This window comes from Hyperolius riggenbachi, chromosome 3, assembly GCF_040937935.1.
Source record: "Hyperolius riggenbachi isolate aHypRig1 chromosome 3, aHypRig1.pri, whole genome shotgun sequence".
Taxonomy (NCBI): domain Eukaryota; kingdom Metazoa; phylum Chordata; class Amphibia; order Anura; family Hyperoliidae; genus Hyperolius; species Hyperolius riggenbachi.
The window spans coordinates 35003451-35016136 of record NC_090648.1 but is presented as its reverse complement, the minus strand read 5'-3'; the positions used below and the strand labels follow the sequence as shown (position 1 = coordinate 35016136).

The following is a 12686-nucleotide window of genomic DNA, read 5'->3' as shown; positions in this document are numbered from 1 at the left end:
AACTAAACCCAACCAGAAAAAGCAGCCCAGTGTATGGCAAAACACAGTAGAAAGTGGCAATGTCCTAAGCCATTCCCTTTTTGGAGTCAGGTATTGAATTGTCTGATTAAAATCAGTGGGATCACTATACTCCTAAAACCTGTCACTCTACATAAGAGCCTCTGAAGGAGCAGAAGTACTCCACGAAACGCCTGTCAGGCTGTAATCTGCACCCTCACTGCTGTAATACGTTTGTCATTTGATGTGCCACTGCTCTTTTGGATAATTAAAGGGACACTTAAGCCAGGAATAAAAAATCAGTTTTAATTTCCTGGGGCATCTACCAGCCCCCTCCAGCCGTCCCGTGCCCTCAGTCACTCACGGAGCCTCGGGTGCCCTGCCGCCAGCTAGTTTCGTCTTCGCTGACAGGCCCGACAGGCATGGCCACTCGTATTTTTCTTTGCGTTCCTGTCTGCAATAGAGTCCTGCACCTGTGCAGGATACTATTGAGGATAGGAACATGAAGAAGGATACACGTGGCCAGGTCTGCGCAGGCGCAGAAAGCCTGCTGACTCCCTGTCAGCGAGAACAAAACTAGCTGCCGGCGGGGGCCCAGTGGCTCTGTGAGTGACTGCGAAGGCACGGGACGGCTGCAGGGGGCTGGTAGAAGCCCCAGGCAAGTAAAACTGATTTTTTTATTCCTGGCTTAAGTGTCCCTTTAAAGCCTGAATATGTATCTACTGTAGTGCCTGGCTCTCTACTGTAATTGATTTACTCCTAGGACCTTAGATTTGCATATTTGGCTTAATGAACGAGGTGGATGGTCTGCGCTATTACCAAATTTTCGTGAAAGAAACTTTGCTTTTGGCCATGAAGGTGATGGTTCTAAAATGGTTCGCTTTTGATAGCCCTCAGTTGTCTCAATGGATTTCCTTGATAAATTAGGTAATGCAATTGAGAAGGTCCTCCGCCAACGACAGACATAAACTACAGAGAGTCATCAAATCAGCAGAGAAGATTATCAGATTATCTCGGCTCTTCCTGTAGCCAGCACCTATTCAGTAAGGAGACCTTGGGCAAGACTCCTTAACACTGATACTGCCTATAGAGCGCACCCTACTGGCTGCAGCTCTGATGCTTTGAGGCCGCAAGGAGAAAAGCGTGATATAAATGTTCTGTTGTCTTCTCTACGTATGCAGACACAACTCACCTCTCTGATCCAGATGGAAAGGATCTCATCACGGTAGTTGGACAAGAAAGGACCCATGTAAGACAGGAAAGCCGAGGCCAGCAGACAGTCGCCGACTAGGAAACCCAAATCCAGCTCCAGACCCTGCAACATTTTAAGACAGGATTCTTAGCTGCAGAAGGCTCATTTCATGTAAAAGAAAAAAATGAACATTCAGGCGCTGTGACTACGGAATACTAGATGGTATTATTACCTCCTTACTCACGATTCACTGCAATCGCCTGAAACAAATGAAAACTAGGGACGCTCATTCAAGTTAAAATTACCGCATTTCCGCAATAACTCAATAATTTTAGTCCAATCTCAGAACTCAAGCATTGGAACAATCAGAGAATGCTCTGTAAAATCATTTAGAATGCTGAGTAGTGTGTAAACTGCAAATATTAGAGAATGATGCAATGTTATAAAAAAAACACACTATATAACTGAAAATAAAAATATGAGAATATTTTCTTTGCTACCAGTGTTCTAGTAATTATCCCTACTACACAACCAATTCATTATATCATAATTTTTGTTTGCTTCAGTGTCACTTTAAAGCTACTTACTGTGGCTAGTTACGCACTTATGGGTAATTTTCGCGTTTCTGCTAACGATCTGATTGGAAAACTCTCGCCGAATTCAAACATACTCCATCGTTGGTTTGATGCTAACAGCCAGGGATCGCTTGATTTTTAACGCCAGTTGAGCGTGTGCACGGAGCAAAAAGGAGAGAGGAGTCTGAAGAATACACTGAGACTCACCTTGACTGTCTCTTCCCAGCGGGATTTCTCTCCCGCCAGTCCCGTCACCAGGGTGCCGGCCCTCTGTAACTTCACCTCCATTAGCTCCGCCTCTTCCCGCAGCTGTTCCTTCTGGGCCAGCTTCTCGTCATACTGCATCTTCAGCTGCTCCAGGCGCTCCCCCACCTGGCACAGGGACACACCCATTATATAAGACAATACTTGCTTCTCACTTATACTGTACAATTATTACAGCTGTGCCTCTGACAATCAGATGCATTTATAGGTATACGCAACACTAGGGAGTTGCCTTGGGCACCACTTGCTGTGGAGATTGCTACTAAATGATAAAAGGAAATGCTCAGCTGATAGATGTGTAAAGTTCTAAGAAGATATTACACAAACCGCAAATACCTTGGCTGGAGGTGCACTTTAAATATAGCAAACTAAAACAGCAAAAAATATCACCTCTCTGAGTTTATTCTGAGCCTCAGCCAGCGACGCCTGCTTCTCTGCCAGTTGCGCCAGGGCGGCATTCATACGGGCCCGTTTAGGTTCAACCACACGATATATCCGACCGTACATCTGCCAAAAGAGAAGAAGGGGTGTCACTGGAGATGATTGAATTCCTGAGGGTGCCACCAAAGGCTTTTTCTTCGTTTAGCTTTAGGCAAGTAGCAAAGACACTGAGCCACAGGTTGACCCGACCAGAGGTTTTTTAGAGAGAAGACAATTGCCGAAAAAAGCTACCAGAGAATCTCATGAGGGTTTCTAGAGCAAATATCATTACTGAGAATTCCACATTGAGAATCCTAACGGTACACATACATCTAGCAATGATGGCCAGTTTCCACCAAGAGATAGATCACTCTGATCGAATCTGATTAGAAAGAGATCTGCCGGCTGCCCACACACCCCAAGCCGATTTCCAATCAATTTCAGCATGAAATCAATCTGGGATTGGCCTTGAAACGCCGCATCCGCCATCTTGATGGCCCAACGCTGTCCCCACTAATGTTCAATGTGCCCCCCCCTGGTATCCAGTGCACTTTACATTACCTGTCCATGTCCACTGATGGCTCAGGCTGGCTCTGTCCTCCTTCCATACATGTGCCCACGTGGTTGCAAGCACCTACATGTACGCCGTCAACCATATGAGGAGCGTGTATGGACGGAGCCTGGAGCCAGCAGCAGACATGGACAGGTAATGTAAAGTGCGCTGGGTAACGGGGGGGGGGGGGGGGGCACATTGAACATTAGGGAGGGCAGCATTGGGGGTTTCATTGCGTTCATCGATCCTTCCGATATCGCTCGCCGTTAAAGCCACACATACAATTGACCCAAAAGGCCCAATATCTTGCATGTCTGATCGACATGCCCGGCCTGAAATTGGTCGCATCATCAATCGGGCATGCACTTGGCAACACTGTATAAGGGAAGACGCCGAGAGCCCAGTATAGTGTAGTATGTACTGTAAATTGGGTATGGAAGGTAAGTATATGTAGGTTATACTCACAAACAAGGGTTACCGTCCAGGTAATCACTGTGAAGGCAGGTGAGGAGATTAGACCTGTCCCCACTCAGGATTAAGAAGTCGCTCTCTGTAGATCGGGAAAAAAGAAGAATTCCCCTCCACCAGGGGTGGAAACAACTGCAAAAGTAGTACAGAGGCGCCAACAGGGTAAAAACAATATTTCTTTAAAATGGTTAAAATGAAGTAGGTAGCGGTGGACTTACCCCTCCAAAACAGACACAAAAATTGCTGTTTTAAGCAAAAATCTGTTTATTTACATACTCCGAACAAGGTGCAACGCGTTTCGTGGGTATATCCCACTTCCTCAGGCAATAAATAGGAGCATAACACCAATGCGGTCCAGTACATTGCCTGGCGCCTCTGTTCATATTGTTTTTACCCTGTTGGCGCCTCTGTACTACTTTTGCACTTGGCAACACTGATTTGCATCCAATTCGATAACAATTATTGAATTGGATGGTCGATAGGCCCCCAATTCGCTAGATGTATAGCCACCTTAACAGCGGCTTTCTAGAAATAAAACAGTTCCTAAAGAGCCCACCACAGTATCTAAACAGAAAGGAAACCAAAGATTTGGTAAAGAACATAATTACTGAGAAACCCACCAAAGAACTTCTCTGTCTTGAAAAAAAAAAAAACAGTTATTGAGGATCCCAACAGAGAATCTAGAGAGCAGGTAATTTCCCCAACCTCTAATGTGGTGGTCCCACCTTTGTGGATCTTCTGGCGTCAGGATTATGTTCTCACCTCCATAGCCCGCACCCACATGCACAGAGACTTGGCTGCCAGGGACACACGGCCCACGATGTCTGGCTGGAAATCTGGCAGGACACAATACTGGCCGATCTTCTTCAGGACCCGCTCTGAGATATTATCTTTGTCAAAGTTGATGAGCTGCTTGATGAAGTTTGGCTCTCCTAGAGAATGATGGAAGAACAAAAAATACATGGTTATTCTTATGGAATGAAGACATTCCAAAACACTCAACATAACATACACTTACCTTAGAGCATTATTTCAGCGTACCTGATTCAAAAACTGCTTAGTAAGTTACCAAAATGTTGAGCTGATGCAAACTTCAGGTTAATTTTATGCAGACTTCTGCAGTTTGTAATTAGACCAGTCAAAATCATTGGCTACAAGATTTGACTGGCTCTTTTCCATGCCTATATTTGCATAATATTAATATAACATTGGCAGCCATTGATTCAAAATGATTACAATCTTGTAGACCAGCTATGAGGAAAGAGGACCGCCCTGCCTCTTGCTTGCCCCACAGTTTCACAGTTCCATAACCATCCCTTCTTCCATCATGCAGCCAGTAGCTGTGTATTCCCTAAAGAACTGTGTAAGTTAGTGTCCAGGAGGCTGGATTCTACGATTTCTATTTAAAGCATTCAGACATTCAGCTTACTGATTTTTTACATTTGTGGAAGCAAAACACTTACTCACTACATAATTCAAACCTGCTCATCTGATAAGTGGGCACACATGTCCAATTTTTTTTTTTCATTGTCCATGACTGCTGTGCTAGGTACACATGATGCAATTTTCTGACTGATTTACTGTCAAATTGATTATTTCCAACATGCCTGATCTGATTTCCAATTGTTTTTTCATAGAAGTTAACGAAAAATCGATCGAAAAATCGATCGGAAATCTGATTCGACATGTTGGAAATAATCTGATAGTAAATCTGTAAAAAAAAAAATTGCATCGTGCATACCTAACATTAGGGGCAAGGGAAACAGTAAATTAGAGTATGTGCTACTTCATGACGAAACAGTGATTTTTGTTTTTCAAACACCAATTTCAAGTGACTACTGCAAAATCAGGGTGTTCATGCTGCGCAGATACTGTACTGGCAACAAAACCCTATAAAGGAATACTGAAGTGACATGTGTATCTAAGGTGCCAAGCACACAAATAACTAGGATGTGTTCCTTTTTTATTCTCTCTGCCTGAAAGAGTTAACATTCAGCTATGCAAGTGACTATAGCTTAACCCTATAGCATAACCCTCACTGATAAGGAATTACAGCCATAAAACTCTTTCCAAACAGAGAACCACATCTGAGAGCAAGGAAGAGATAAAAAGGTCAATAGCTCATAGATTTTAGCTCTGACATACTTCAAAGACTGTGCCACTGAGACAATTCAACATTAAAAACTTATATTATTACTATCATTATTTGAAAGGTATATTTAAACATAAAGTAAAACTGTTGGGTATCTAGAAAAGTCATTTTTAGGAGTAAGATGGTGGATACAATTGTTTATCTGGCTGGATATGTAATGGTTAAGGGCTCTGCCTCTGACACAGGAGACCTTTCCTATCTCAGTAAGCTGCACCTATTCAGTATGGAGTTCTAGGGCAAGATTCCAGACCACTGCTACTGCCTACTGAGTGCACTCTAGTGGCTGCCTCGCAAGTGCCTTGAGTCCACCAGGAGAAAAGTGCTATATACACGCGCTATACCGGGGCTCACCTGCACTCCCTTTATTGGGGTTTCATGGGGAGTCGGAAGTCCCAGGCAGGGGCAGAGCTCGGGACCCCTGCCATGTGCACCAGTGTATGTGTTTTTAGATTATTTTTATCTCAGTTTATTTTCCCCACGTACAACACGGTGGTTGGCGTAGTGGTTAGCGCTCTCGCCTTGCAGCGCTGGGTCCCCGGTTCGAATCCCAGCCAGGTCAACATCTGCAAGGAATTTGTATGTTCTCCCTGAGTCTGCGTTGGTTTCCTCCAGGTACTCCGATTTCCTCCCACATCCCAAAAACATACAGAGAAGTTAATTGGCTTCCCCGTAAAATGGCCCTAGACTACGATACATGCACTACGCGATACATACATAGACATATGACTATGGTAGAGATTAGATTGTGAGCTCCTCCAGGGGACAGTTAGTGACAAGACATTACATACTCTGTACAGCGCTGCGTAATATGTCGGCACTATATAAATACTTAAATAAATAAAATAATACTTTAACTCTCCACCAGGCCTCCAGGGTCCAACAGCTCCTCCAATTTTATTCCATTCTCACCTAGCTGCCTCTTGGCTTCGGCCCAGGTAGGCTCATTGCCCCTCAGGATCATAACGGCTTGCATTACCGTCTCCACCAGAGCTGGTGGTCGTCCATAGGCTTTGATTTCCGTCAGGTCTCTCTTGTTTAGTGTCTCCAGGGCCTACAAGGAACAGTAATGGATAAATCTGATTGGAGAAGGTGAAGAACATTGAGGATACCAATGATATAGGGTAGAAAAGTTGCAATAACACAACGTTGCCATCATGTTGACCCAAACAGGTGCAGGAAACAATAAGCGAGAATATGGAAGGATGGATTTGGGCAGTTCATCTTATTTGTGGTTTATCCATCCAGACAACTGACCTACTTTGAACACCAATGTTTTCAAAGTAATGGAATAGGACTCCAACAGTTAGTTTTTAGAACCGGGCCAAAAATGGCCGGGGCATTCGCCTTGTGCCATTAGAGGTGAAATTTTACTCAGTTCAAGTTCCCTTTAATACCCGCTATGGCTGGTAATGTGGGCACCGGAAGTTTGGCTGTAGTTTAGCCAAGCTCCTGCTAGCAGCAGTGAATGCAGCAATCAATACGGTACCGAGGAGGTAACATAATAGGTCGGCTACTATCCGGGTAGCGACAGTGAATATGATAATGGAATGGGATGATTATTAGCCGATCTCCAGGTAGCGGTGGTGACATCGGTTGGATAGAGGATAGAGGCGGCATTAGTGGTAGAAGTACATAGAGTTTGGGTAGTGAAAAAGGGGGAGATTAACCCTTTAGCAGACAAATAAAGTGATGGCTGTGCCTTCCCCCACCTGGCAGGGTATGGAGAGTGGGGGGCAGGAATCTTTTATAGTTACCTGTCCAGTCAGCTGGATCGGCTTCTTCGTCCTCCACCGGGGTGGCAATATAACCCCAACATGTCTTCTCGGTTCTGATCATATGATACGACATGTGATCGGATGTGATTGGGACCCAGAAAACCTGTCGGAAGTTTAGAGCTGCCGGTGGAGAAGAGAAGAAGTCCAGAACGGGTAACTATAACTGCTCCCAGCCACCCGCTCGTTTAGGCAGCCAGATGAGATTTGCCGGCAGAGGTTTACATTGCACAGCGGTCTTCTAGCGAAAAAATTTAGTTTGAAGCTGCTAATGGGTTAATGTGAGGTTAGGATAAGATCCGATCATAGTAGAATATCAGTAAAATGACAGATATTCTACTATCAGGACAGGTGATCTTGCTCCCAAAGTACCTAGCGTCACTTTTAAATGTATCCATGAAAACAGAAATATCAGTGAGGTCCTCATTGAAGAGGTCATGTCAGATCTTACCCTCATAGCCTCCTGCAGAGCAGGAAGTGCCTCCTCCAGATCTTTCTGAGCGTTGTCCGCCAGGGCCTTACACTTTATCTCCTCTGCACCAATCTTCTCGCTGTGAGCAGTCACCGTCTGGAAGAAAGAGGAGTGGAGAAATGTCAGAGCCTCGGACATCAGGACCATTTGGTTGTACATCAGCATCGTGGAGCACGCTGTATGTAATCCAGGAAGAGGTCTATGGGTTTACTTGCCAAACAGTGAATAATCCTATCCATCCATACTGTGTAATTAGGAGGTGATACAGCTGTACACATCACTTGTCCTCTTCCAGCCTGCTCACTGGGGTATGAAAAGTTATCACCATGGCTGAAAGGTTCTCTCCCTATCTGAGCAGCCTAAACTCCTCATCATCCATCCTCCAATTAGTAAACTTCTTCTAATCCAGCTACCAGTGTCTAAACGCCTCCTCATCTCACTCCAATGCCTAAACACCTCCTCATCTCACTCCAATGCTTAAACACCTCCTCATCCCACTCCAATGCCTAAACACCTCCTCATCCCACTCCAATGCCTAAACATCTCCTCATCCCACTCCAATGCCTAAACACCTCCTCATCCCACTCCAATGCCTAAACACCTCCTCATCCCACTCCAATGCCTAAACGCCTCCTCATCCAACTTCTAATGCTTAAACATCTCCTCATCTCACTCCAATGTTTAAACACCTCCTCATCCCACTCCAATGCCTAAACACCTCCTCATCCCACTCCAATGCCTAGACCCCTCCTCATCCCACTCCAATGCCTAGACCCCTCCTCATCCCACTCCAATGCCTAAACACCTCCTCATCCCACTCCAATGCCTAAACATCTCCTCACCCACTCCAATGCCTAGACACCTTCTCATCCAACTTCTAATGCCTAGACTCCTCATTATCCCACTCCAATGTTTAAACACCTCCTCATCCCACTCCAATGCCTAAACACCTCCTCATCCCACTCCAATGCCTAAACATCTCCTCACCCACTCCAATGCCTAGACACCTTCTCATCCAACTTCTAATGCCTAGACTCCTCATTATCCCACTCCAATGTTTAAACACTTCCTCATCCCACTCCAATGCCTGAACACCTCCTCATCCCACTCCAATACCTAAACACCTCCTCGTCCCACTCCAATGCCTAAACACCTCCTCATCCCACTCCAATGCCTAGACACCTCCTCATCCCACTCCAATGCCTAGACACCTCCTCATCCCACTCCAATGCCTAGACACCTCCTTATCCCACTCCAAAGCCTAGACACCTCCTCATCCCACTCCAATGCTTAGACACCTCCTCATCCCACTCCAATGCCTAGACACCTCCTCATCCCACTCCAAAGCCTAGACACCTCCTCATCCCACTCCAATGCCTAGACACCTCCTCATCCCACTCCAATGCCTAGACACCTCCTCATCCCACTCCAATGCCTAGACACCTCCTTATCCCACTCCAAAGCCTAGACACCTTCTCATCCCACTCCAATGCCTAGACACCTACTCATCCCACTCCAATGCCTAGACACCTACTCATCCCACTCCAATGCCTAGACACCTCCTCATCCCACTCCAAAGCCTAAACACCTCCTCATCCCTCTCCAATGCCTAGACCCCTCCTCATCCCATTACAGTGCTTAGACTCCTCCTCTTCTTACTCCAGCGCCTAAACTTCTCCTTCCACTACAGTGCCTAAATTCCTCATCATCCCACCCTCAACACTTAAAGTGAACCAGAGACGAAGCACCCTTGTGTATTTTACCATAGAAATCAGTGGGAACATTAGAGAAAACATTTACCATGCTCTCTGTTCCATCCTCACTGCTAAAAGTGTCTGTTATCTAGCTGAGATAAGAATCCCGGGCTGAGCATTGAGTCTGGCTTTGCTATAATGACTCAGCTATAATGATTCCTGAGCAAAGCCAGCAGGGGGCAGGCTTGGACTTGAAGACAGCAAAGAACACAGTCTCAGCTATAATTATTCTGTAGCAAAGCCAGACCGACTGCTTAGTCGGGATTCTTATCTTAGAGGTGATAACAGGCAAATTAAACAGAGAACAATGTAACAAAGAGCAGATTAGGTGTTTACTGTCATGTTCCCACTGATTTATAAGGTAAAATACATGAGGTTGCTTCATCTCTGGTTCTCTTTAAACTCCTTCCACTACAGTACCTAAACTCCTCCTTATCTTACTCCAGTGCATAAATTCCTCCTCATTCCACTACAGTGCTTAGACTCCTCCTCATCCCACTACAGTGCCTAAACTTCTTCCCATCCAACTCCAGTGCCTAAACTTCTCCTCATCCCACTCCACTGCCTAAACTTCTCCTCATCCCACTCCACTGCCTAAACTTCTCCTCATCCCACTCCACTGCCTAAACTTCTCCTCATCCCACTCCACTGCCTAAACTTCTCCTCATCCCACTCCACTGCCTAAACTTCTCCTCATCCCACTCCACTGCCTAAACTTCTCCTCATCCCACTCCACTGTCTACACTCCTACTCATCCCACTCCAGTGCCTAAACATCTCCTCACCCACTCCAATGCCTGGACTCCTCCTCATCCAACTTCTAATGCCTAGACTCCTCATTATCCCACTCCAATGTTTAAACACCTCCTCATCCCACTCCAATGTTTAAACGCCTCCTCATCCCACTCCAATGCCTAGACACCTCCTCATCCCACTCCAATGCCTAGACACCTCCTCATCCCACTCCAATGCCTAGACACCTCCTTTTCCCACTCCAAAGCCTAGACACCTTCTCATCCCACTCTAAAGCCTAGACACCTCCTCATCCCACTCCAATGCCTAGACACCTCCTCATCCCACTCCAATGCCTAGACACCTCCTCATCCCACTCCAAAGCCTAGACACCTCCTCATCCCACTCCAATGCCTAGACCCCTCCTCATCCCATTACAGTGCTTAGACTCCTCCTCATCCCACTCCAATGCCTAGACACCTCCTCATCCCACTCCAATGCCTAGACACCTTCTCATCCCACTCAAAAGCCTAGACACCTCCTCATCCCACTCCAATGCCAAGACACCTCCTCATCCCACTCCAATGCCTAGACACCTCCTCATCCCACTCCAAAGCCTAGACACCTCCTCATCCCACTCCAATGCCTAGACCCCTCCTCATCCCATTACAGTGCTTAGACTCCTCCTCTTCTTACTCCAGCACCTAAACTCCTCCTCCTTCCACTACAGTGCATAAATTCCTCTTCATCCCACCCTCAACACTTAAACTCCTTCCACTACAGTACCTAAACTCCTCCTTATCTTACTCCAGTACATAAATTCCTCCTCATTCCACTACAGTGCCTAAACTCCTCCTCATCCCACTACAGTGCCTAAACTTCTTCCCATCCAACTCCAGTGCCTAAACTTCTCCTCATCCCACTCCACTGCCTAAACTTCTCCTCATCCCACTCCACTGCCTAAACTTCTCCTCATCCCACTCCACTGCCTAAACTTCTCCTCATCCCACTCCACTGCCTAAACTTCTCCTCATCCCACTCCACTGCCTAAACTTCTCCTCATCCCACTCCACTGCCTAAACTTCTCCTCATCCCACTCCACTGCCTAAACTTCTCCTCATCCCACTCCACTGTCTACACTCCTACTCATCCCACTGCAGTGACTAAACTCCTACTCATCCCACTCCAGTGCCTAAACTCCTCCTCATCCCACTCCACTGCCTATACACTATATCTCACCCCCAATGCCTAAACTCCTACTCATCTCACTGCAGTGCCTAAACTTTTACTCATCCCACTACAGTGCCTAAATTGTTCCTCATCTAAACCCAGTGCCTAGACTCATCCTCAATTATCCCTCAGAGCCTAAACTTCTCCTCATCCCACCCTCCAGAATGAGATTGGCTGTGTGCCCTCATATATATGAATATTTTGAGCCAATAATATCTGTTTTTTGGAGGTGTTATATACCTCATATGTAGGTTACAAGCCTCCATTTTACCATCTGGAGGAAGGTTTATTATGAACATTGTGTAGACCAGAAAGTGGTTCACCAGTGATGTGGTTTAGGCACTTCTGATACAACCCCACCTTCTGCTGCTCGTCAGCCTCCCTTCTCTGCTGGACGATGATGACTAGGTACTCTTCGCACTGCTTCTGGAACTCCGCCACCTTACTCCTGGCAATGGCCAGCTGCTCAGACATCTTCTCCACCTTCTCTCGGGTCTCGTCTATCTTGAAGAGTCCATTCCGTAGTTTGGTGGCCTTCTCTCCCAGCTCAGTGCGCTTCTCATCTAGGAGCCTAAGGATAAACATGGTTCATGGTTAAACTGTAGCATAATGTATTTCCAACGTGCACATGTACTGGCCTTCATATATAAATGTGTCTGAAACATAAGATAAGATATTGGCAGGAACAAGCTGAACAGTTACTTACTTTAAACTGGTCTTCATCGGATGTATGTGATGTTTCTGTGGTTCAGATCAGTGTCTTGCTGAAAGGACCATACAGAGGTTGTATATGTCCTGCCTGATGTTATGTGGTTATACTACACATGGTTACTTTGAATTGGTCTTTATCAGATACCTTTGTATGTGATGTTTCTGTGGTTCAGATCAGTGTCTCGCTGAAAGGACCCTACAGAGGTTGTCTATGTCCTGCCTAACATTAAGTGGTTATACTACACAAGGTATCCTTAGAAAACAGTCAATGCTTTGTTTTTTGAACACTGATCTTGGGAGTATTGATCAATGGAGCATTTACCAGTATTACAGTTTGATGCAGTACAAAACCATGCTCCCAATGGGTCCACCACTTGATTAATATGTTCTGTGTG

General features: G+C 45.7%; 1 protein-coding gene across 2 annotated transcripts in view; it reads right to left on the bottom strand.

The window, feature by feature from the left end:
* DNAH2 (dynein axonemal heavy chain 2) overlaps positions 1 to 12686 on the bottom strand; it is a 401787-nt gene that overhangs the window by 67105 nt on the left and 321996 nt on the right. For both annotated transcript variants that reach the window (XM_068273978.1, XM_068273977.1), the window contains exons 61-67: positions 11941 to 12151; positions 7845 to 7961; positions 6531 to 6672; positions 4232 to 4401; positions 2419 to 2535; positions 1972 to 2136; positions 1190 to 1312 (exon numbers count right to left, since the gene is read on the bottom strand). In XM_068273978.1, the coding sequence (XP_068130079.1) occupies positions 1190 to 1312; positions 1972 to 2136; positions 2419 to 2535; positions 4232 to 4401; positions 6531 to 6672; positions 7845 to 7961; positions 11941 to 12151 (1045 nt within the window). The remainder of the gene's footprint in view (positions 1 to 1189; positions 1313 to 1971; positions 2137 to 2418; positions 2536 to 4231; positions 4402 to 6530; positions 6673 to 7844; positions 7962 to 11940; positions 12152 to 12686) is intronic.